At 51.2% G+C, this 23,874-nt stretch overlaps 7 protein-coding genes across 7 annotated transcripts; 4 read left to right on the plus strand and 3 right to left on the minus strand.

The window, feature by feature from the left end:
* Positions 1 to 493: 493 nt before the first annotated feature.
* Positions 494 to 1,723, minus strand: NEUTE1DRAFT_13137 (uncharacterized protein; the record flags this gene model as incomplete). The annotated part of the gene is made up of 1 exon (XM_009848721.1): positions 494 to 1,723. A coding segment is annotated over one exon (1,230 nt), but the record flags the coding sequence as incomplete, so codon positions are not given.
* Positions 1,724 to 3,645: 1,922 nt separating this feature from the next.
* Positions 3,646 to 4,316, minus strand: NEUTE1DRAFT_93862 (uncharacterized protein; the record flags this gene model as incomplete). Its single annotated transcript, XM_009849913.1, has 2 exons — positions 3,646 to 4,100; positions 4,166 to 4,316. The coding sequence occupies one exon, from the start codon at positions 4,070 to 4,072 to the stop codon at positions 3,689 to 3,691; it is 384 nt and encodes a 127-aa protein (XP_009848215.1).
* Positions 4,317 to 5,366: 1,050 nt separating this feature from the next.
* On the plus strand, positions 5,367 to 11,043 carry NEUTE1DRAFT_127796 (uncharacterized protein; the record flags this gene model as incomplete). Its single annotated transcript, XM_009849914.1, has 3 exons — positions 5,367 to 7,463; positions 9,057 to 9,840; positions 10,081 to 11,043. 3 exons carry the CDS (start codon positions 5,367 to 5,369, stop codon positions 10,962 to 10,964), a joined length of 3,765 nt encoding a protein of 1,254 aa, XP_009848216.1.
* A 1,191-nt stretch (positions 11,044 to 12,234) lies between these two features.
* Positions 12,235 to 13,817, plus strand: NEUTE1DRAFT_107633 (uncharacterized protein; the record flags this gene model as incomplete). Its single annotated transcript, XM_009849915.1, has 3 exons — positions 12,235 to 12,612; positions 12,643 to 13,474; positions 13,669 to 13,817. 3 exons carry the CDS (start codon positions 12,235 to 12,237, stop codon positions 13,815 to 13,817), a joined length of 1,359 nt encoding a protein of 452 aa, XP_009848217.1.
* A 915-nt stretch (positions 13,818 to 14,732) lies between these two features.
* NEUTE1DRAFT_34218 (uncharacterized protein) lies at positions 14,733 to 14,999 on the minus strand (the record flags this gene model as incomplete). Its single annotated transcript, XM_009848743.1, has 1 exon — positions 14,733 to 14,999. One exon carries the CDS (start codon positions 14,997 to 14,999, stop codon positions 14,733 to 14,735), a length of 267 nt encoding a protein of 88 aa, XP_009847045.1.
* A 4,857-nt stretch (positions 15,000 to 19,856) lies between these two features.
* On the plus strand, positions 19,857 to 21,186 carry NEUTE1DRAFT_120136 (uncharacterized protein; the record flags this gene model as incomplete). The annotated part of the gene is made up of 2 exons (XM_009849916.1): positions 19,857 to 20,634; positions 20,844 to 21,186. 2 exons carry the CDS (start codon positions 19,857 to 19,859, stop codon positions 21,044 to 21,046), a joined length of 981 nt encoding a protein of 326 aa, XP_009848218.1.
* A 1,165-nt stretch (positions 21,187 to 22,351) lies between these two features.
* NEUTE1DRAFT_58110 (uncharacterized protein) lies at positions 22,352 to 23,729 on the plus strand (the record flags this gene model as incomplete). The annotated part of the gene is made up of 1 exon (XM_009849035.1): positions 22,352 to 23,729. One exon carries the CDS (start codon positions 22,352 to 22,354, stop codon positions 23,525 to 23,527), a length of 1,176 nt encoding a protein of 391 aa, XP_009847337.1.
* Between the last annotated feature and the right edge of the window lie 145 nt (positions 23,730 to 23,874).

A 23,874-nucleotide genomic window follows, 5' to 3' on the forward strand; every position in this document is an offset into this window, starting at 1 on the left:
AACTCCCGTGGTTGTTGTATTTGTTTTTTTTCTATTTTTTCTTCTGTCTCACGGCCCGAGGTATGAAGGGGGGTTACAATATCCTTCATCCGCAAGGGCTTTCCAATCGCGCCAGGACCTTGGGAAAGTAGCACACTTGTATGTTCTACTTGATATGACCATACAATGTATCCCAAGCACATGGTGATAGTTGGCGCACAGGAAGTCAGGGACAGATCACTGATCTTGGATACCCGGAATGAGACCCAATTAAGTCACACCTCGAGGGCCCAAACCGCTTGATATTGACATGCAGTTTCAACCGAGCGGTTAGTGTGGCATCCTTGAAATGACGCCGAAAGGTGCGAAAGGTTGCTGGATGAAGAGAGATAAACTTGACGGGTATTTGAATTCAGTCTCTTCGACTGGATGTAATTCAATGTGCATGCTGTCCAGAACGCTATCCATAATTGCACCTACAGGTTTGCCTCAACACCCCTCAACTTACCTTCTTCCTCATCGACGGCCTCCATTTGGCATATGGATGTTCCTCCTCAACCGTCTCCGGCACAAGGTGATCAACCGCCCTCGTGTTAAGCAACCCCGGATGCACCTGATCCAGACTCGTAACCCCACACATCTTCATCGTCGTCTCCAACTCATCATTTAATATCTGCACATATCTCCTCACCCCTTCCTCCCCATATCCAAGTCCATACAAGATCCCCCTCCCAATCCCCACCCCACTGGCGCCCAAACACAAGGCCTTAAACACATCCGTACCGCGCGTCACCCCTCCATCAACCAACACCTCCATCTTGTCAAAAACCTGCGGACAACACCTCTGCAACTCCAGCAATACCAAAATCGTCGCTGGCGCCGTATCCAAGCTCCTCCCCCCATGATTCGACACCACGATTCCCTCTACGCCCGCCTCCATCGCCCTGACCGCATCCGTAGCCGTTTGCACCCCCTTCAACACAATCTTCGCCTCCTCTGGTAAACAGCTCCTCAACCAAGCAATATCTCCCCATGAGACACTAGCATCCAGAAACTTTCCCGTGATCCTCCCCAGCCCGCCTCCGGACTTGTCATTCTCCGCCTTCTCTCCCGTCATCGGTACCCCCGAAGACAGCCCAACCGCCTCCTCCGCCGAAATCCTCTCATCCGCCTCCCTCTTCCCCGGCACTGGCGCGTCAACAGTCAAGAACACGGCTTTCACCCCCGCCTCCACCGCCTGCTTTAGCAACTTTTCGGATTTGCTCCGGTCTTTGTCCACATAAAGCTGGAACCACAATGGTGGAATTGCTTTTTCTTCTTCTTCTTCTTCTTCTTCTTCTTTTCTCTCAGTGACAGTCTCGCAGTCCTTGACAACCCTCGCAATTTCACCCACGGAAAAACTAGCGCTGGTACTAATCGTCATGCCCACCCCCAGCTTTTCACAAGCCCTTCCGATCGCCTTTTCGCCCTCTGGGTGAACGGTGGTTCCCAAGGAGGTGGCGGCCGCAAAGATGGGAGAGGAGACAGGGTGGCCGAGGATGCGAGTGGAAATGGAGACGCGAGAAACGTCGCGGAGGATGCGGGGCCGCAGGGTGATGAGGGAGTAAGTGTGCGAGTTGGAGCGGTGGGTGTGGCAGTCGGTGGCGGCCGAGGTGACGAAGGCGTGGGTTTTGGGGGGAAAGGATGAAGCGGCGGCGGAGAGGAAGTCGTGGGTTGAGAGGAGGGTGTGGAGGGGGGGTTGGGAGGAGGAGTGGTGAGGGTTCGTCGAGGAGGTGGTGGTTTTCACGGTTGTTGTTGGGGGGATTGTCATTTTCAATGGTGGTTAGTGTGTGTGACGGTTTGTGACGGTGATGATGGTGGTTGTGATAGTGATACTGCAGACAAGATGGGAGAGGAAGGGATGGGTGGTCAGCCAGTTTAAAAGACAATTGGGCATCGGGTCTTACAGCACAACGAGAAAGAGGTTGTTGATCAGCAATCGGTCCAGAGCTGTGACACACACACACACACGAGAATAGCTGTAAATGAACTCGGGGGAATTGGCCCCGAGCTCTGAAGACACCTCAAAACGGTTGAGACTTGGACTAGGCGGGGATCCACCATCAGTCCCCCGCCCCGGAAGGCGGGACGGGAGTGGGGTTGTTCGGACCGGCACTGGGGAAGTGGGTCATTCCCACCGCCAAACGCCTGATCCCCGTATCCACCGCCAAACGCCAGAGCCGCTTTGGCACCCCCATCATCTGAGGCATTTTTTCAGGAGTTGGCGGAAGCCTTCGATTTTTCGACTTTAAACGCGTATAATTCCACAGCGCGGACGGCCGCCTAGGTGCACCATATATGTTCTGGTAGCTCTTTCAACGAGGAATCTGAATTCGAAGTCCGTTTTTGAATACGATAAAAACTCGTAGAATTATGAGCGGAAATATCAAGAAATAGTAAAAATTGCAAAAGTAAAGTAGGAGTTATATAATAGTATTTAAAAAGGCGGATTTAATGGTAAAGTCCGTTTTTGAATATCTTCAATTTTGGTAAAGATATAGTTAAAAGAAATAAAATTTCAATTTTGGTTTTTAGTTCATATTATACTAAGAAAGAAAGATATGAAAAAACGAATTTTATATTCGGACTTAGCGTATTAACTAGTATATAGAAGCCCACATCTTCTACTATTTTATATTCTATATATTATATAATTCCTAGAAGCAAAAAGAATTAAAAATGGTAATTTTGAATAAAATATACTTTCTCTCTATTTTCTTTGAAATCTTAGTATTTTGAATAGTATAAGAAGATATTTAAATACTTTCAAATACGCTAAATCCAAATCTGAAATTTGCTTATTTGTATCTCCACTCTTAATTAAAATATAATTTAATAAATAAAATTTAAATTCTATTTCTTTCAACTATATTTCTACCAAAATTGACGATATTCAAAAACGGATTTTACCATTAAATCCGCCTTTTTAAATACTATTATATAACTCCTACTTTACTTTTGCAATTTTTACTATTTCTTGATATTTCCGCTCATAACTCTACGAGTTTTTGTCGTATTCAAAAACGGACTTCGAATTTAGATTCCTTGTTGAAAGAGCTACCAGAACATATATGGTGCACCTAGGCGGCCGTCCGCGCTGTGGAATTATACGCGTTTGAAGTCGAAAAATCGAAGGCTTCCGCCAACTCCTGAAAAAATGCCTCAGATGATGGGGGTCTGAAACGCCCAATGCCAAGCAATGCCAAGATAGGATCAGGCGTTTGGCGGTGGGAACATCTTTTTACTGTAGGGCTCTGCAGTGGCACTCTCTGCCGTGACGATGATGCCATGCCACCTGAAGCCAATTGCGTGCTGTACGTATCAAGCACTGAATGCATTGAGCACAACATCAGTTACATGGAAAGTATTGTGGTCTTCAGGTTTTCAACTCTTCTTTCGTAACGATGAAATGTTTTAGGAGCCGAGTCGTGAAAGCGGTACTGGGATTCTTACCATACAGGCCATCATCACCCTGTTGAAAAGGGTCCTCCCCCTCCCTACATTACCTGTAGCGCTAAAATGTCAAGACGCCTAGTGGTAATGCATTCAGCCTCTCGGTCCTCTCTGCATTTTGCAGACAACATATGCGATATCAAACGTTTTTTTACACTGTTTGAACGCCGAATTAGACTTGAAGTTATTCCTTCTTCTTTCATTCGACACGTGAAATTCACTTCTCAACACCCAAAGCCTTTTCGATCAGGATCTTGGCCCGTTCGCTCAAGTGCATCTGGAGGGCCAGCGCATGTCCAGACGGACTCATCTTGCCCCATGTCTTCCTCAAAATGCCCACCATCTTCTCCTCGTCAATGTCCGGCCGCTTCTCAAAATCTTCAAACTGCTCGTCCAGAAATACTAGGCAAGCGACGTCCTCAAGGACCTGAGTGTCGCTATCGGTCTTGAGATCCTCTTTCCTTACCAGGGCGGCCACCCGGTCGATCTCCTCCTGGCTCAGCGGAGGCTGGATGGAAGCGTCGGCGAGCAGCTCAGCCACCTGCTTTGCCGCTTGGGACTTGAGCTTGGCGCGCCAGGTGAGATATCCGGGCCGAGTCATGGGATAGCTGCTTCGTGGGATTTCCCATCTGTGTTTGGCATATGTGAGAAAGAGGTTCATTTCAGCAAACAAGGAAAGTCGATGAACGCGAACCTTCGGAAATGCTGAGCCCGGCATGCAAGCTGCAAAACGGGCGACGCTCTAGGTTCTCTAACCGCCAGCCAGCGTGTCATATGTTGGGCATAATCGAGCTCAAATGGCACGGAACCGGACTTCCTCTCGACCGATCTCGGATCCTGGGCATGTGCCTCGTCGATAAGCTTGAGAGCTTGATGGTAGTTGCCGGGAAGGGGGGTGATTTCATCCATGGTGAGTGAAGATCGTTTTCAGATATATGTGTGTACGGTAGTGCGACTGACGCTGGAATATTGACGGGCAAAAGGTTCAAAATGAGTATGAACCGATCAGAGACAAAGACACACGGAACATAAGTCGCAAAGGGCGAGTCCGTTCAGCTGATGGGTTGATTGTTCAGGGTCTCCCTTTTCATATAAGTGGATATCGTTAGAGTGGACAAATGGGGGCCACACCATTCAGATGAGTCAGCAGAGATAAGAGCATGGGAGACCCCCCATCCGGAATCTGGAATGCGGCTACACCTTTCCCAACGTCATCCTACGGTTTGCGTGTGCGGCCCTTTCACAACGACAGCGCTTTACTTGTTCCAACAAACCATATTTCCATGAAATTTGTTGACCATGGACAGTCAGATGCTTGAAAAATGTCTTCTTGTCGTTCCTTTGGCTTCATCTTTCTTGCCTTGTATGTGGGGTCGGATATCTTGACCCGTGGTTTGTCCAGCAAGAAACGGGATGAAAGTCGTTCGCGCCTAGGACGGGACAACTCCTGTTTCCATGGCAACCTGCGAACTTGCAAGCTGGCGACCTTTGAGTATTCCCCCGCCATTCAGCTTATCCTTCACCTTCCAGCATTTGCCACCAAGCGGGCGTACATCAGGACTGCAGGCAGTTCAAAGCCGCGCTTCCCAAGCAAACTGGCACCAATTTCGCGACCTGGAAAGACCTTCTTCACCCACGCAGCATTTTAAGTCGTCTGGAATTTCTGATTTCCCTTCCCTCATTACCCCTCCTCGAAACTGCACTCAAACTGTCAACCCAAAATCGTGCCAAATCACTTGGAATCAAAACACCACAAGTTTGGTACATCAACCGGTTGTTCTCGCGTTTAATCATCGCTGACAAGTACTCAGTTGTTTCTACCCTCGAAATCATCTTCTCTCACCTTGTGATCAAGTCCAGCGACACACACACAAGCTTTCCTCATATTCTCCAAGATGGCTCCATCTGGACGGAAGAAAGGCAAGGAGGTTGACCGGTCACCTACGAGCATCCTGAAGCATGGCGACTATACGGTCTCCCTCACCAGCTGGCTTGCTGGTGGCCCTGTAGTCTTGGGCAAGAAGCCTCGTCGGGTCATCGACCTCAAAGTTGAGCGCGATCGCAAGTCCGAAACATCGGACCAATCCCTGGTCCTGGCCAGGAAGGACCACGATGCAGCTGCCTCCGATATGGAGGTTGGCACTTCGGGATCCGAAGGAGCCCTAACGCACACCTCGAGACAACGCCGAGAACCCAAAGGTTCTTCGCAACCAGCTGTAAGCTCAAAGCCGTTCCTCACGTACGAGGAAAAGAGAGTCGAGAAATTCACTATTCGGCCTCCGCCTGTGGTCTTCAACACGCCTGAAGACGTCCCTACTGGCTGGCTTGAAGCGATGTTGAACCAGAGGAAGAATGGTGAAAGCTCAAAGGCTGTTTCGAAGAAGGCCATCAGTTATGAGCATAACGATTCGGAGGATTACGAAGCTGGCTACGACTCTCCCCCTCACAACAAATCAAAATTACTGCCAAAGAAGTCATCCAGTGCCTCCAGGAAAGCATCAGAAATTCGCATCGAAACCAAGTCGTCATCAAAGAAGGGTACTCGAAAAGTCAAAGTCATAACTGCTGATGCAACAGATGAGTCAGATGAGTCGTTATCGGATGTCGAGTCACGTCGTCCTATGAAGACGAAGAAGCTTGAGCGCCGGAGCATGACCAAAGAGAGAATCAAGAAGAAGATGCACGTCGAGGTTTCTGACGAGGAGACAGCTGATAAAGTCACAACTGATATTGAGTCGTCAGACATTGAGTCAACAGATGTTGAGCCACGTTCCAAGCCGACATCGAAGAAGAAGCCGAGTACTTCGTCGAAGAAAGCAGGAAGTTCCAAAGTCAAGGTCGAGACACGGGGCAGAAAGGGCAAGCGGAAGGTCGTGGTGGAAGCTTCAAGCGAAGAGGAAGATTCCTCGGTTGAGTCGATGACAGAAGCTGAGCCGTCTCCCCTGAAGAAAGTCAAGAACAAGAACCGTGTTACCGTTACCGAGACCACACGAAAGGGCAAAAAGAAGACCATCACAGTTGAATCATCAGATGAAGCTGACATAGCACATGTCAAATCACGTTCATCACAGAAAGGGAAGAAGTCCGAAATCCGTGTCAAGACCAGCGACAAGACAAAGGCGAAGAAGGTTACATTCGAGCCCACCGATGAACCTGAGACTACTGACGACGCCACAACGGATGCGGAGCCTACGCCGGCGAAAGCGCAGAAGGGCAAGGGCAAGTCCAGAACCAAGGCAAAGAAGAAAATCGAAGTCGAATCACCCGACCCCGCAGAGACAACCAATGCCGTTACTACTGACGACGCAACTCAAACCGAAGCCGAAACCACCGATGCAGATACGACTGTTGCCGAGAAGCCCAAGGGAACTCCAGCAGCAGGTAAAGCCGACAACGACTGGACGCCTTCGCAAGATGCAAGCATACTCAGCATGAAGGAAGGCGGCGAACCATGGGCTAACATTGGCAGCGCCATTGGCCGAAACAAGAATGAGGTCAAGAAACGGCACCAGGAACTTGTTCGTCTAGGCGCTGCTCAAGTCAATAAGGGCAATCAGAGCAAGGCACATAAGACACAGAACAAGAAGAACAAGAACAACGAAGCCGGTCCCAGCCATGCCTCTGTTGCGGACGAGACTATGGGATTTCGCGAGCTTCCTGGATTTGGCTTTGATGCAGATCAAGACAACAGCAATAACAACGACAACAACAACAATGGTGATGGCTGGAGTGGTGGTGGTGATCAGAACAACAACACCGATAACAACGGCGGTGGTGGCGAAGGTGCATGGGGAGGTGGAAACCAGACCGACAACAATGGCGGTGGAGATGTTGGCCCTGGATTTGATACCCCTGCTTGGAGTGCAGACTGTACCGGAGGTGGAGATCAAGATACCAATAACAATAACAACAGCAACAACGACACCAATAACAACGGCTTTGGTGATGCGGGTTGGGGCGGCGGAGACCAGGAGAACAACGGAGGTGGTAATGTCGGTCCGGGACCTGGTGATGGTTGGGCCGCAGACTTTACAGGAGGCGACAAGCCGCCAAGCAACTCGGGTTCCAAGAATGGTTCAAACCAAGGTAAACCGCCTAGCAACAAACCGCCTAGCAACAGTGGTAACTGTAGTCAAAATTCGAACCAAGGCAACAACGGCAATAACAAGCCAACCAGCAATAGTGGTGGTGGCGGGAACAATGGAGGCTCTAACCAGGGCAACAAGCCTCCTAGCAACAATGGTCAGGGAGGAAGCTCAAACCAGGGAAATAAGCCGCCTAGCAATAGTGGCAACAATGGTTGGAGCGGAGGTTCAAACCAGGGGAATAAGCCTCCTAGTAACAGCGGCAACAATGGTTGGAGCGGAGGTTCAAACCAGGGGAACAAGCCTCCTAGTAACAGCGGCAACAATGGTTGGAGCGGAGGTTCAAACCAGGGGAACAAGCCTCCTAGTAACAGCGGCAACAATGGCTGGAGCGGAGGTCCAAACCAGGGGAACAAGCCTCCTAGTAATAGCGGCAACAATGGCTGGAGCGGAGGTTCAAACCAAGGGAACAACAAACCACCCAGCAACAAGCCGCCCAGCAACAACGGCGGCTGCGGTTCAGGCTCGAACAACGGCAACAGGCCGCCCAGCAACAAGCCGCCTAGCAACAACGGTGATTGGGGTTCAGGTTCAAATCAGGGGAACAACAACAACACCAAGCCTCCCAGCAACAGCGGCGGTTGGAATACCGGTGGTTCAAATCACGGCGGCAGCAACAACAAGCCTCCGAGCAACAGTGGTAGAGGCGGAGGCCCTAACCAAGGCAACAAGCCGCCCAGCAACAACGGCGACTGGGGTAACACAGGTCCAACTCAAAACAACAATGGGGGTTGGGGTTCAGGCTCGAATCAGGGTAATAAGCCTCCCAGTAACAGCGGCGGTTGGGAAAACGGAGGCTCGAACCAAGGCAACAGGCCGCCCAGCAACAACGGTGATTGGGGTTCAGGTTCAAATCAGGTGAACAACAACAACGTCAAGCCTCCCTCCAATGCAGGCTCTGCCAAAAGTTCAAATTACGGCAAGCCACCCAGCAACAATGGAGGTTGGGGTTCAGGTTCCAACAGTGGCAACAAACCACCCAGTAACAACGGTAATTGGGGCGGAGGTCCTAACCAGGGCAGCAAGCCTCCCAGCGACAGCGGAGGTTGGAATAACGGAGGTTCTAATCAGGGAGGCAGGCCGCCTAGCAACACTGGAGGCTGGGGTTCAAGTTCGAATTATGGGAACAACAACAATACCAAGCCTCCTAGCAACAGTGGCTGGGGCGGAGGTTCGAATCACGACAAGCCTCCCAGCAATGGCGGAGGATGGGATTCTGGTTCAAACAATGGCAACAAGCCGCCTAGCAACAATGGCTCGAACCGTGGGAGCGGCTCTCAACAGGGCGACGAGAAGGCCAAGTCTGTGGAAAAAGAGCTGAGTATGAAGGATCAGGAGATCAAAGATCTTAAAGAACGAGTCAGTGCGGAGAAGATGCAGCGCTTAGAGGCGGAAGTTTTTGCTTTGAGAATACAGAACAGGGCTAACAGGTTGAACCAGAACAAGCAATCAGAGGACGGTATGGGTTGGAACACAGGTGGTAGCGACAACAACTGGAGGCCGCCTTCAGCTGCGGGTTCGACAAGAAGCAACAAACCACCCGACAACAACACAGGTTGGAAATCCGGTCCAGGCTCCGACCAGGGATGGAGTGTTGCTCCGAACCCAGGCTACAAACCGCCCAGCAACTCGGGTTGGGTTCCCAAGAATTTTGTTCCGCCTCAGGGCAGCAAGCCCCCCAGCAACACTGCGCCCCCCGGCAGTCCCGATGGTTGGATTTACGGTTCACCCACAGAAAGCGAACGGGGCCGCATGGCCAAGCGAGTGGAGGCTTGGAAGGGATCGATCAGTTCACCCAAAGAACAAGGACATTGGGGTATGCCCGACGGCGGCTGGCATGCCACTCCGGCCACAGATTCTCGCCCACGTGAGATTGCGCCCGACAACACCAGGGGTCGAAGCCCTGCCGCCAGATCTACTTCTGCCAAAGATTGGAAGCAAGGACTAACTCGTGTCGATGAAGAGCCAGACACCGGTTATGATGTGTGGAAGAAACCTCCCAGCAACAACGGAAAGCCGGGCAGCAATGCGGGCCGTAACTCACCTGGTAACTTCAACAACAAGCCATCCGGAGAGCAATATGGTTGGAACTCTGGTCCTGATGCTGTTGCTGGAACTGGAACTGGCTGGGGTGGAGGCTCGGATCGAGTCTCAACCCCAAGTTTCAAACACCCGGCGAAGGATGAGTGGACTGGAGGCACAAAAGGCAATGATAAGCCTCCTAGTAACAAACCTCCCAGTAACAAGCCGCCCAGCAATAACGGAGATTGGACTCCTGGACTCGGAGCTGCCACTGGCTGGAAGGCAGATTGTACTAAGCCGCCGAGCAACAGTGGCTGGGGCGGAGGTTCAAACCAAGGCAAGGACAACAACAAGCCTCCCAGCAACGCAGGCTCCGCGAGAGGTTCGAACTATGGCAAACCTCCCAGCAACAACGGAGGCTGGAATTACGCCCCGATCGGAGGAACTTCGAAGAACAACAACCGCAACAACAACAAGGCAACCGGCGGTAATGACAGCCTCACTGCCTTTCTTCAGAACCCTCCCCCGTGGGGCGCGGACTGTACCGGTCCCTGGGATAGCAACAAACCGGCCAACAACAAAGCCGACAAGGGAGACGTCCAGAACGCCCTTAACATTCACATGGTCAGAGACCTACCCGGCTACAATAGAGATGTAGCACCCATGGGCCTTTCGGGCTTTCCTCCCGTCGTTGAACATTATGCGCCAGTTCCAGTTCCTCCTGTCACCCCAGGCCCTCCAGGTCGCTACCCTTCAACCCCTTACTCAGCCACCCCTCACCCACCTGGCTACCTCCCCAAGAGTGAAGCACAAACTACCCTTCTCCCACTTTACAACAACTCACCTCCTCAGGCCCAATACCCTTCCCACGACGCGCCCTGGAACTCCACCAGCTGGGACACCAAACCTGCCGTCACCACGAAGCCGCCCGGCGGCCCGTCATCATACCAACCCGGCCAGCGTAGCGCGCAGTGCAAAACCCTTTCCGAGGAAGACCTCCGATCACTGTACAAACAAGTCGTCTTCAGCGCCATGTCCTCTCGCCAGCCCCTTCTCCAACCCAAGCCCGACCGCGATTTTACCTTGAGAGACTGCTGGGTGTTGATCTCTTTGAGCGAGCAGTATGATCATTCTTCGGCCTCGAAGGAGAAGTGGTTCGAGCTGCAAGCTAAATTTGCGAGTGCCACGGGTCGGATGGTTGATGTGAAGCTGTTGAGACAGAAGGTGAAGCAGGGAGAGAAGGAGGCCAAAGTGGTGGAGGGGTGGGAGGATGATGAGGTTGGATGGCGGTATAAGAAGAAGTGGGAGATGGAGACTGCTTGGTGAGAAAAGAGGTGAGAGAGGAGGAGAGAACAGAGGAGAGGAAGAGGTGGAGAGGTGCTTGGTGAGGGAGTATGAGTAAGATGGGAGAGGAGGAAAATTTCAGGTTTTTGTAGAGTAATTTGTAAGTTGGAACATGGTTGGAAGAATCCACGAGGGACCTCATGTACTTGTAGCGCAGAGGTAGTCGTCAGATGACCAAGTCTTGCGAGAGGAAGCTGCATCCGAAATAAAGAAGTCTGATTTCTAAGCAGAGATGGATTATTTCAGCCTACACAGCAGCATGGCCTGCACCGTAGATGTATATGCTGACGTCCGCCTAAAAGGAGGCAACCGGGGACTCGAGGGTTTCGGACTGTGGGCACTCGGAGAGCTTCATGTGGCAAACACCGTGAGGGGACACAGTCATGAAGTTTGGTAGTCAAGCCTCGGCTTCTTGAGCTCAGATCAAGGAGAGGCCCTCAAAATCTTGGATCATGAAGTTCCCTCTTGCATTATCAACGGCTGTCCGGTTTTGGGCGCATCTGTATGCCGCCCCAGCGTATCACACTTCAAAACTGGTACCTACATCAAAGTGAACCGTGCTTGGAAGTAAGGCATGAATTTTATGAGCTTCTTCGGTATTAACCTCTTATTCAGATACACGCCAGGTTGGGGTACATAAAATACAAGCAGAAGGTGAAATGAACACAGAGAACGGTGGACTTCGAGCCTTCTCTTCTCAACGAAGATGAATCACGTTAACATCGACAATTTTACCAATTATCTCATTCAAGAAGCCGTTTTCCCGGTACCACACGAATACGGTTCAGTGAGTGAATAATTGCCCGTGGCTCCATGGAGACGCTGGAATAACTAGCTATACCGTATAGACTCTGCATATTCTGCGTGACCTGGATACCATAGCCAGCCTAGTAATCGGGTGTCGTAGTATTCCGTAAAGTCCCCCGGTCATCAAATACTATCCCTCTTTGACCGCCGGGGAGAGGGCGGATGCTGTCTATTCGAACATATGTACAGGTAACTTAAAGAGATAGGCGATATCATCCCATCTTCACTACCTACCTCTACGCGTGCAAGGAGAAGTGCGGACTGTTGAAATGGAGTTTTGCGGATGTCCTAGATGTCACTTGATCCTGTGCTTTTAACGCTACCTCTAGGTATATATGCGTTCTCTTCCTTTACCCCTCCTCTTTCCACTTTCTTCCTTCTTTTTTCGACGGTTCAACCAGCACAATCATGACCATCGGCGCCAGGCAGCCACAAACAACAACAGATGCTCATTCAAGTGGGATATCATCCCATTTACAGGGCTCATTTGCTACTGGCCCGCGGGGTCGGAGGCATTGAGTTTCTGCCCCCGAACCTCCAGAGGATGGATAAAGTAGCCATTATTTTCAGCCTCTATTCTCGAGACCCGAGCGAAGTACCCGGTTTCCCTTCCGACCTCTCTCCCCAAGATGCTCTTCGACCCGAGACCGTGTTCCGAATCTGCACAGCCGCCAAACGAGAATTCGATCCTTTCATCACCTCCGATCTGGGCGAGTTCTTGGCCCGAATCAGACACGTGTTGAGTTTGGTCCTCGGACATCCTGACTGCAACGACGAAGACAGTAAGAAGGTCGACGACGCGTGGCAGTGCGTTTGTCACGATGTAAGAGACGCTATCTCGTTTATTCGGCAGAACAGGGAGCTTCTGTGTGCAGCTTGGGAAGCCGGCCGGCCTTATCTGGGTCCCGACACAAAGGCTGGTCGGGCGAGGATCACGAAGGCGCAGGCTTCGATGGAACTTAAGCTTGCAGATCATAGTTCTCTCGAGCCCGATAACCCTTCAAGAGAGAGTATCAATGAGGCTTGCTTCTCCTCCCCCGCTACCACTGCTCCTACCCCTGAAGATCATCGCTTACGCCAACATGAACTTGTCATACCAAACCCGACGCCTCCGAGATCGTTTCCGTCGGGAGACAAGAAGGAGTGCGTGAAGGCTACGCGGACAGCTTTGGGAGCTTTGTCGCTCTCTGAACAAAACAGACGCAGGAACAAGACCACAAGTCCCGAAAGAGCACGCCGAGACCAGCACGAAGACGAGGGCTACAACCGTATGTCGGACATGGGTCATGTATCGCCCGAGAACGATGAGGACGACGACGAGGACCTCGATATCCAGAACGACATGGGGTGCTTTCGGCTCCCGGACCGAGACGGACGAAGCAGTGCCCCAACTTCCGAGAGCCGACACCAAAATCAGCACGAGGACAAGGGCCGCATCCGTCTGTCGGACCTGGGCTATGTATCACCCGAGGACGATGACGACGACGGCAGCGGCGGCGACTACTGGCAGGTCCAGTACCACAAACAGCTACAGCAGCTACAGCAGCAACAGCAGCAACACCTCAACCCTTCTGGCCATGGAGAGACTCGGAAGATGAGATGGGGTCACAATGATTCCTCGTCAGAGGGCATGGATGGTCAGATGAAGTCAGTTGAGGCTGGTGAATATCCTTTCTCTAGGAGACGTAAGTCACCATTGTCACCTGTTTCTTGAATCAACCTGTACTGACTTTTCTGGACACCTGAGTAGCGGAAGAAGCTGAATGTTCCACACTATCACCGAGTGAACCCAACCTTGACCAAAACATCACCGATCCCGATAGCCATAGCTCCAATGGTAATCCTATAATTGATGAGCACATATGATGTCCCCACCAAGAGCCTGGGGACGATATGTGGTTACCACCGTGTGATCACCCCAACCAGCAACAACAGGCGGCCACAGGGTCAAAAGCTGCTTTGACAGAAGACGTACACGATGTCCTATGCCCCCATAGCTACCACTCCGGCTGCCACATCAGATTCTGAAGCGATGCAAAGACGCTACTTCTCCTCCACTTTCTGCAAACATGTATCAGGATCCGAGGAAGTTGAACTTGAATAATCCGAGGACGAGTCCGACATGTAGTACAAAGTAGACGAGAATTGCTGCTTGGGCTGAGGAACACGATGTTAGCCCTGGTCAGCCAGAAAAGCATGCCCATGATCCCGATGATATTCTTTCCTCTTCTTTCTTTTGTTTGGTTGATGCTTTCAAATACTCTAGTGGATTAGCTGTTCTGTTGGTTTCAAGGCTGTAACGAATCTCTTGTAAGCAACCTGACAACGAAATAGGAAACAGATAATGACAAACTCCAAAACTCCCGAAAATGGACAGTCTATAACCTAGTAATCCACGGTAAAACACCCCCAATCAGAGAAGAATGAAACAGAAATTCTATTGGTTATCCAACGTTTTGTTCGGCAGAGTTGCGGAAACTGACAGAAAACCTCTTCGCCCCTCCCCAACGGGAAACGATCAATCCAAGCCTACTATCACGTTTTGCAGACACTCGCCTCAAAAACATGTATATGCCCCAATAGACCTTGATTTTGAATCCTCCCCGGAACTCCGACTGTATATATGCATCTCCATGACGCTTGCATCGCTCCCATGCTTCATGACATGGAGCAACATGTCCCGGAATAACAAGAAACAGCAGGTCCTCAAATGAAAAAGAAATAACAGGTCCCAACCTGCGGGACCAAACTCGCCCCCTTCGGTCACTCGGAGTCATCGTAAATACCAATCACCAGCAGCACCAGCAGCAGCAGCAGCAGCAGCAGTAGCAGCGACACCGCACTTTCGACTTCCCCCCTTCTCTCCCTTTCTCTCTGTACCTCTCTCTTTCTTTCTTTCTTTGAGACACAACCTCAGAACGTCGACATCCACTTCACTTCACTTCATTTCCTACACCCCGTCGTCGTGTCAGCCGCATGACCGACACTCCTCCCACTGCCGTCTTCAATCCAACCACCATTATCACCACCACCACCACTACCACCACCACCACCATCTTTACACTCCTCACAAGACTCGGCCATTCGGATCGTCTGCCAGATCTGTCGCTCGCCGCACCGGGTCTGGATCATGCTGGCGGAGGGACAGAAGCGGGCAAAGGTGAGGGAGACGTGTTTGCAGGTGAAGACGTGGGCGTAGTATTGGCACATTGCCCTTCTTTTCTCTTTTTTTCTTCTCTTCTCTTCTCTGGCCTTATGATGGTTGCTTTGATACTGAGGGCAAGTGTATAGAACCTTAGGGCCTCGTGAGAGATATGATGAATTATTTTGATCTTGCTAGGCTTCGAGAGGGTCGGGATTTGGAGATTGTAAGTGACAGGATAAGCAGGAGTGGTGTGGACGTTTGAAATGGGTAGCTTGACACTGAGTTGGATTTTGAGAGATATGATGACTGGTGACTGATTTCTCGATTTGGAAATGCTGGAGACGGTAGGTTGTATAATGATATCGTGAGTAAGTGGTGTTGTTGACTGTTGACGGTCAAGTGGTTGTGGCTTGTCTAATCGAGGTAGAATGTTTTGTCTAGGGTCGTTGGTCTAGTATAAGTCCGTGAGAGATGAAGTTAGGATGACGATATCGATGGAGACTAGACCGCCCAAGAACAGTGCGGCTAGACTAGTTTAAATATAAGGAGTTTCGGTACTGCCGTGATTCGGCAACTCCGCTCTCGTAGTGTTTCATGAACAGTGATATAGAATATACGTTGCCCTCGCCTCCAATACAATGAGAGATGTTTTCTAAATTGTGGAAGCTGAAAAGAGTGACAATAATCTGACACGTCTGTACACGGCTGAGATATTGGGCAGGCCGTTGTTAGTCGCGTAAGGCCAAGTATCTGGCCGGTCGTGCGATTATATATATTGGAGAGTTAGGATTGTTTCCAGGAGGCTAAGCGATCCCGGTATCGCCAGTCTAAGCTGAGCCGCACTCGTGCAGACATCTACTACCAGCTTCTCGCCCGTACACAACTCGGCAAGTCTTCCGACATCGTGTAGATCTGACTCATTGACCGCGAAAAAGAAGGTCAGAATGGACAGACATACTTTTGGTCTAATTAATTCGGCTTGAATTGCGACCACCACCCCAAGTCAAGCACTCTTTTCCTCTCTTCAGAGCCATTCCTGAAACCGACAAACAGCATCCAAATTTCTCCGAGTGTTGAATGTTTGAAGGACTTCGGACAGGTGGAAACAGCTTCCAAAAATGGGAAATATAGGTATATGGTGAAATCTGCATATTGATGATCAACGGTTTCGAAGTCTTCATACCATAGATAGAGCTGCATTTGTATCTAGGCATAGGTTCTTGGCAGATGTGCACATTTGGTGCAGTGTAGGCATGCAACTAGGCAGCCACATAGGCAGACTCGCAGACAAAACCTAACGCCCTGGCATGGACCAGGCCGTTGGACGTTGGTAGCCAGATTGACATGTCAAATTGATAGCAGTATGTTGTCAATTTGGAGATGCTTGGCGGAGTTGGACTTGGACGCCCCAGACTTGGGGATAGAGCCTCAACCATGGCCCCTGATCGTCCATATAGGGGAAGGGAGCCGAGGTGTTGACTTGGTTTGATGACTCCCACCGATGATGGATACCATACTTATCGAGCGTCGTTTGATCTGGTTAACATTCAGCATGGTGTACAAAGTCAATGCACGGAAGGTAATGTGATGCAGGAGAAATCAAACTTGGCTGAAACTACCGGCAGCTAGCCTCGAGATGCTTCCCGTTGTCGGCTTTCCCGCAGCCGCAGCGGATGATGGCAGATAGGTATTAATATTTGGAACATTCCCGTGTGCTGGCACCAATTGCAACTGCCGAAGTCTCGCACCGTTGACTTTCGGGAATTAGAGAAGGTAGAGGGAGTAGCACGGACTCGGAGCACAGAGTGAGACTTGACTGCGTCTCCTCACAGGTTGTACACTAAGAACCAACATCACGTAACGAATGGGTCCGAAGGATAGACAGAACACAGAGCGTGCGGGTGCGACATGGCGACAAGTTCCATTGCAGCTTCGTGGTGCTCGTGGCATCCAAGCAGCAGCCACGAGGATGGCGGAATACAAAGAGTCCCCCTTTTCTGCGGTTTGTGCGTTCTCGGTCCGATGGGGCATCGAATGATGGATCAGGTCGTCCGGCAGTTGTGATGTGAATGAGAAAAAAGGGTTTTCGAAGGGACAAGATGCTCTTTGTGGTTTGTACCCCGGTATGCTGGCGCTTGTTGTATCCTGATATTTCGCTTGCCGGCTTTCGGCGCCCCAGCTGTTTTGGAATTTCAGCTTCGACCCAACCCAAGTTCCCGTCGGGTGCACCATCCTCAAAATAGGTGTTCTGGTATGTAATTACCTTGGAGAGTATTCCGACAGCGGGCATTTTCAGGACCGTACTGTCCAGAAGTAAGCACGGGCAAGGCGTAAGAAGGCATTCGGTTGTTACGCAAGTCGCGTAAGTTGCCGTAACGTACGACGGCAAGGCATGTCGTACGGGATGTTTTAGCGCCCCGTGCGCACTTGGAGGTGCCTGCAGTGAGTGGTCTTCCACACTTCAGTTCGGTGCCAGGCCGGGCAGGGCAGTTCCCACTCGGTTCTCGGTGTTGTTACTATCTTTCCGTTAGGTTTGTTTCCCTGTGCTTGGGTTCAATCGTCGATCAGATCTCAACTTCAATCTCACACATCACATCCACTTCGGCTTCCACGCACGCCTATCTCAAACACGGCTTTCCGCACCATCTGCTTCCATCAACACAACGGGCACCCATCAATCTGGCATTTCCTGACTCCCTCTTGACGCAATCGATGTCGCTGCCCTGCATTGGACTTCGATGGTGTGTGTCTTGCCCTGACGGAATGTATGTGAACTGGGGCTAAACTCCGCCGAGTAAGGTAACCCAAGTGGGCTGCCCAACCGGGACCCGACCGCACTGGGGCATCTCAAGACGCACGCAGGGCATCATGCGCCGACCCAGATGATTGCGGTGGACAACTCATCCTGCAGACCCCATTCATCTGCGGGCAACTTCCGCTGCCTTCGACGACTTCGTTCCATACACTCCAACGCCGACCTATCGTCGCTCGCCAACTGCTTCTGCATGACATAGACCTCCGTCACTCTCGCATTCCGACTTTGCCTTCTGGAAGTCACTTGGCTCATCGAGAGCTGCCTTGCTTTTTCGAGCCAGCCGCCTTCAATCTCCGTGGAGGAGGAGACTAGTTTGACGGCCTTCCTTGCGTATCGGTCTTCGAGGTCTCACTTCTTTCCCCCCCCCCTGGATCCTGGATTCCCGTGGCTTGAAAGCTTTGATTGTGCCGCTAAACAGCGGGGGTCCCAGTAGTTAACTTGCATGCCGCAACGCGCTCGTTCATGCACAGAATCTTCGTCCAGTGTTGTTCATCAAAGTGTCGCTGCAGGCTGCAACATTGTTCGGTTGGCCTGGTTGGCTCACACCGGCATCGCAGTCGTAGCGGCATCGCAGCATCCCGTACGGTACCTCTCTGTACGCCGCAACAGGACAACAGCTCCGATCAAGCCTGAATCTCCATGTTGGTTACCGGCTCGCCCGTCTTGTTAGCTCAATTCGAGCTTCAAAAAAGTCGCCCTTGTCTCGAGCTTCGCAATTGTCCGTGTGTACATCGTCTGGCAAAGCGCTGTCCCCCCCCTCCAGGGCAGTGCGGCTATCTGCTTTTCATCTCATGTTATATCACAGTAGCATTGGGTACCGCGCCCGCGGCTGTTGCTTCATCCTAGGTCGACTGCTGTCCACTGACGTTAGCCTTACCGCCGCCCAACCGAACCCCCCAACCCAGGTCGGCTTTCTCTGCCTGTGGACGTCGACGGAGCCAAAACCCAAAATGGCACAGGGCGTCTGACGTCGCAGGGTCTTGTGGGGGCCCACCTTCAAGGCTACCTACACTACAGGCTGGCCAGGACTGCCAGGAACAGCTGGAGAGGCATGTACTGGGTACCTTGCAAAAGCACTGCATCAACCAGGACCTGCTTTACCTAGCTCGTGGTTAGCCTGTTTTCGGCGCTGCTTTGCTGCGTCTGCTGGGGCTTCAACCTGTTCGCTTCCTCTCTGCTGGAGACTTTGCAAGTTTTGCGCTGCGCATTATCAAAATCCAACAGGTGGTCCGTTCACACCGCCTTGTGCGTCTCTTAGAAGAAAGCAAAGGGGTCCCGGTCGACCTCTGGCTTCCCCTGCAGCAACCCGGGGCTAACAGGTACCAGTGACTACTGGCCCTCCGGCTTATTCGCGACGGCGTTTGCGACCTGATTGCGACGACGACTGCGCGCGCCACATCAATTGGTAAACATCTCCTTGAAAAAGACCCAATACCGTCGCCATGCCCTGCCCCAGACTCGCAAAGCCCTCCTCCGTCTCCATTCTTGAGCCTCAACCTTTTTTTTTACCCTCACACCGACGCCTCACTCCTTTACTAACACCATTGCCGCCCTCAAGTTCCTGATTGGCCCGTTTTGGTGGGCAGATTGCTATCTTGGTGGCCTCCCTCCGACCTAGTACAATTTGCTCTTCTGTGTGATATTGGTGAGTTTTCGTCCAGTCAACTCGTGAAGCATGCCAAGGTTGGATGAGTTCTAAACAAAGCTACAGTGCCCAGTTTCAGCTTCACGAATACTATACATATCTGATTGACAGTCTTCCGCCGAAACTCTTGAGCCAAGTGCTTCCTTCACCTCAGCGCTCATCCACCAACTTTCCCCATGCAAGATTTTGTGCCGGGGCCAACAAAGGATTCACCACTGACGCAACACACGAATCGAATTTATCTCGGCAGTCTCTCGTTTAACTTATCATCTTCATTGGACCAATTTGCCTCCCCGAGGTAGCGAACGGACAACTCGTCGACAAACAGCAGGAGTTCACCACCATTTTCATTTTTGGACACGATTCGACTCCTGTCAGTTTGACTGCTGGATTCATTACTTTTGGTGCCTAGATTCATTATAGGGAAAGGATCAGTTGAATCGATTGCGAACGCTTGACTTCATGGCTTCCTCGGAGATCGACCAAAAGTTTCTTGGCAAGCTCGCCCGGCTAGTCGAGAGTGAAAACCCCCTGCTTTCCTCTGTCCTGTTCAAGATTCTAGGACTTTCGATAAACCTCTCGAGTCAGCTCATCACCGCACGAAAACAGCGCCGACAAGACGGAAGCTCAGGAAATCCTCCATTAGACCTTCATCTTCACATCGTCTGGTTGTCACGGGAGGGGTTACTACTGCTCGATCAATATGTACTGCCATCGGCAACGCTAAAGAAGAATGTCGAACTCAAAATCCTAGCATACAAGCTGCTAGCTTCATTCTATCACATTATCGTCTTGTTTCACAACACTCCACCTGTTACGACGATAGGAACCAACACCCCGGAAGGCCAGTCAACAAGCAGTGTAGCGAATGCCAGCGACAAGGGGAAAAGGGTAGCAAAAGGCAATGACACATACGATCACGGTGCTTCAAGGTCGATATCTGAGGGGGGGCCCGTTGGCCCACCCCCAGGTTTTGGTCCGCAATCACCAACAGCCTTCCTCATGAAGCCCGGGGACTACCTACCACTGGCCCAGCAATGCTTCAAGGAAGCTATCCAGCTCGCGGAACAGCACCTTTGGGGATCACATTCGCTACGGCTTTCGGTCAAGACAGAATACGCAGCCTTCCTATACGAATGCGTTCACGATGCCGAGGCTAGCCGAAGACTCGCAAAGGAAACCATCTCGGAGGTGTATGAGGCGACGGAAGGCATCGACAACGACATGTTTAACGACGCGTGTGAGCTCGTCACAGTCCTCGGAAAAATGATGAAGCGCGGTTTGGGGTCGAATAATACTCTTCGAAGCAAGGGTCACGGAACATCGAATTCTGGCTCGCAGGGGACACCCAGGATCGAACAAATAGAAGCCCAGGCACCAGTCACAGCTCCGCCAGGGATGATATGAACGAGAGAACTCGGCATTGGTTACTTTCCACCCTGTCGGCAGCGCTCTGGAAGGAGGACCCAAGTCCAGATGTCAGAGAGAAAGCCGTTGAGGATGCTCATCACCACGGGAGCCAGGCGCGACCAAGCACCGTCCCATCGCAGGGATATGCCAACAGACTGAACCTTCCAGAAACCTGGCTCAATGCGTCAGTCACCGAGCAGCACGAACAACTTCGAATCCCAGATGCCGATCTTGCATTATGACATCATCGCCTATATACTACGTATATCAGCCTTTTGTTGTTATCCATACCGATTAATACGCTTTATTGGACCCACGGCATTCTATATCACACGGGACATATAACTATCGTCCGAGAATCAGAAACCATGCCGTTTTCGACATGAGAGTTTGAGTGCAACTTTTCTTCTATCTGGCGGTTTTTTGGAGTTACAGAGCGATCGCCTTTGGTCTTTATACAACGACATTAATATGTCATTTCACTCACAGTTCAATCATGTTCTGGTTTTTCTTGTATATACTCATTGCGTTCTTTTGTTTTTGACAATTTGATACCCAAACGCGTCCGTTTCGACCGATGGTGTCTTTTTTTTGTGGCTTTTTGCGTTTGATGTCTTATTGCTTTTGGGTGGATGCGGGAAATCTCGGTTTGATGGGTGGCTGTTTTTTGGATACTCATGTCAGCTGTAGTTCGCTGTCAACACAACTGTAACTGTGTAAATACTGCTGAAAGATCGTCGACAGATGATGGATCCGTTACAAGAAATGAAGAAGCATGGTCGTAAGAAGGTGCGAATGTGCGAGGAAACTCAGTCATTGTAACCGTGAGAGTGAACGATTAGCATAATACCAATTGATAACCAGAAATACCTGTTGCATAAAGGTGAAAGTGGGGATTGCGATCCTGGTCAACCGGAGTGTCCGAGGGGAAAACCAAAAAAAAAAGGCGTTATCGAAGAGTACAGAGGAGCATGAACCTTGAGCAAGCCAGGCATGTACTCTTATCACAGCGCAGACCAAGTCCGTTGTATGGCAGACCTCTCCGTAAGCGGCCGAAACACAATTTCCGAGGCACAGTGTCATCCGTAGCATCAAAAATACCCCGTTGGGAATCAGATTCCTTTGTGTAAACAAAGCGAAAAGGGGTGATCCTCGACCAAACGGGAAGCATGTCTGGGTTAGGGTTGTTGGCTGATCGCTCCAAATGCTTGGCATTCGGCATGTAACATTTGTGTGGCGGCTGGCAATCGGGGCCTGCACTCGAACCTTCACCCGTTCCAGAACATCAACTCTCCATCAACAACAACAACAACAACGCAAGGTCGAAGAGCGAGACACAACGATTTCTGCTTCGAGTCGGCAACCAACACAACTCACCATCTCCGTCGCATAACCAACCTTGACCCAACTCAACTTCCAAACCGTCATTCGCCGCATCGTCCTGTACTGTACCGAGCGACACCCTCCGAAAACAAAACAAAACACATACACCAATCACCTCCCACCCGCCCGACTCGCGCGCAGCGAGTCCGTAATACCCATTCACGATGCCCAAAGCAGAAGTCGGCTCCGCCAAATATCTGGCCAACAAGATGAAATCCCGCGGCCTCAACCGGCTCCGCTGGTACTGCCAACTGTGCGAGAAATCCTGCCGCGACGAGAACGGGTACAAGATGCACTGCCAGTCGCCCTCGCACACGGCCAAGGCGCTCGAGGCGGGCGCCAACTTCAAGGGCGTGCAAGACACCTTTTCCGAGCAGTTTCTCAAGGATTTCATCTCGCAGCTGAAAACCAGCCATGGCGAGAAGGAGATCCACATCAACAAGTTCTACCAGGAGGTCATTGCGCGCAAGAACCATGTGCATCTCAACGCGACGAAATGGCATTCCCTCACGGAGTTTGCAAAGTTTTTGGGCAGGGAAGGGGTGTGTAGGGTGGAGGAGAAGGAAGGGGAGGGGTTGTTTGTGGCGTGGATTGATGATTCTCCGGAGGCGATGGAGAGGAGGGAGAAGGTCAGGAGGAAGGAGATGATGGATAAGGGGGATGAGGAGAGGGAGCAGAGGGCTTTGAGGGAGCAAATCAAGAGGGCGCAAAAGGATGCCGAGGCAAGGGGGGTTAGCTTTGATGCGGAGGAGGAGGAGAGGAAGGAGTTGAAGAGGAGGGAGGGGGAGAAGATTAAATTGAGTTTTGGAAAATCGGCCACAACAAAGAAAGAGGAACCCGGGTCGGGGTCGGGTGAGGGTGAGAAGGGTTCGACATTGGCGACGGCGATGTCAACACCGGGTGCTGGAGACGGATCGATTCCTGCTGCTGCGGAGGAGAAGAAGGATACCGTGACGCCACCTTCGACGACGACGACGACGACGGACGGTGTAAGCTCTGAGCAGGTCAAGGTGGAAGCAAGTTCAAAGGGCGAGGAGGCCGCCGCCAAGACGACGGCAGAAGAAAGCAAACCCGCGGTTGACTCGACTGCTGGTCCTGCTGGTCCTGCTGCTGCCGCTGCTCCCGCTACGAAGCCGGTATCAATGAAGTTCGGTATGAAGCCCCAACCGAAGAACGTCTTCAAGAATGCGTTTGCTGGGGCCCCCAAGAAGGTTATGGCTGCTCCGCCCAAGAAGATGAGCGAGGCCGAGAGGATAATGAAGGAGGAGTTGGAGCGCAAGAGGGCTCGCGAGGAGAAGGGTGGGAACTTTCCCAACAAGAAGCCACGCTTTCAGTTTTAACTTACTGTGGAGTCTCACGTGGGTAACTGGTCAAAGGTTATGCTATCTCCGGGTTTGGCAATATTTTGGCACATGTTATAGGGGCGTTTTCGGTGTTAAGGGAAGTGTTTAAAAAAAGATACCATATTGCATTGGGGTTTTCGTAAAAGGGATCCGTAGCTGATGAATAACTCTTCCATATAGGTTAGGTAGTGATAAACTCATTCGTATGCTTGTCGTAATTCGCTGCAGTGTGTAATTATAGCCCTGGGTTGATCATGCAAAACCCAAAATGGCCGCTCTCCTGCTGTCTAGACCACGCCCTTTAAACCAGCCTTAACGCCTTGAACTCCTGTTGCCTTCTCTTT

This window comes from Neurospora tetrasperma (assembly GCF_000213175.1).
Source record: "Neurospora tetrasperma FGSC 2508 unplaced genomic scaffold NEUTE1scaffold_1, whole genome shotgun sequence".
In the NCBI taxonomy this organism is placed as follows: Eukaryota; Fungi; Ascomycota; class Sordariomycetes; order Sordariales; family Sordariaceae; genus Neurospora; species Neurospora tetrasperma.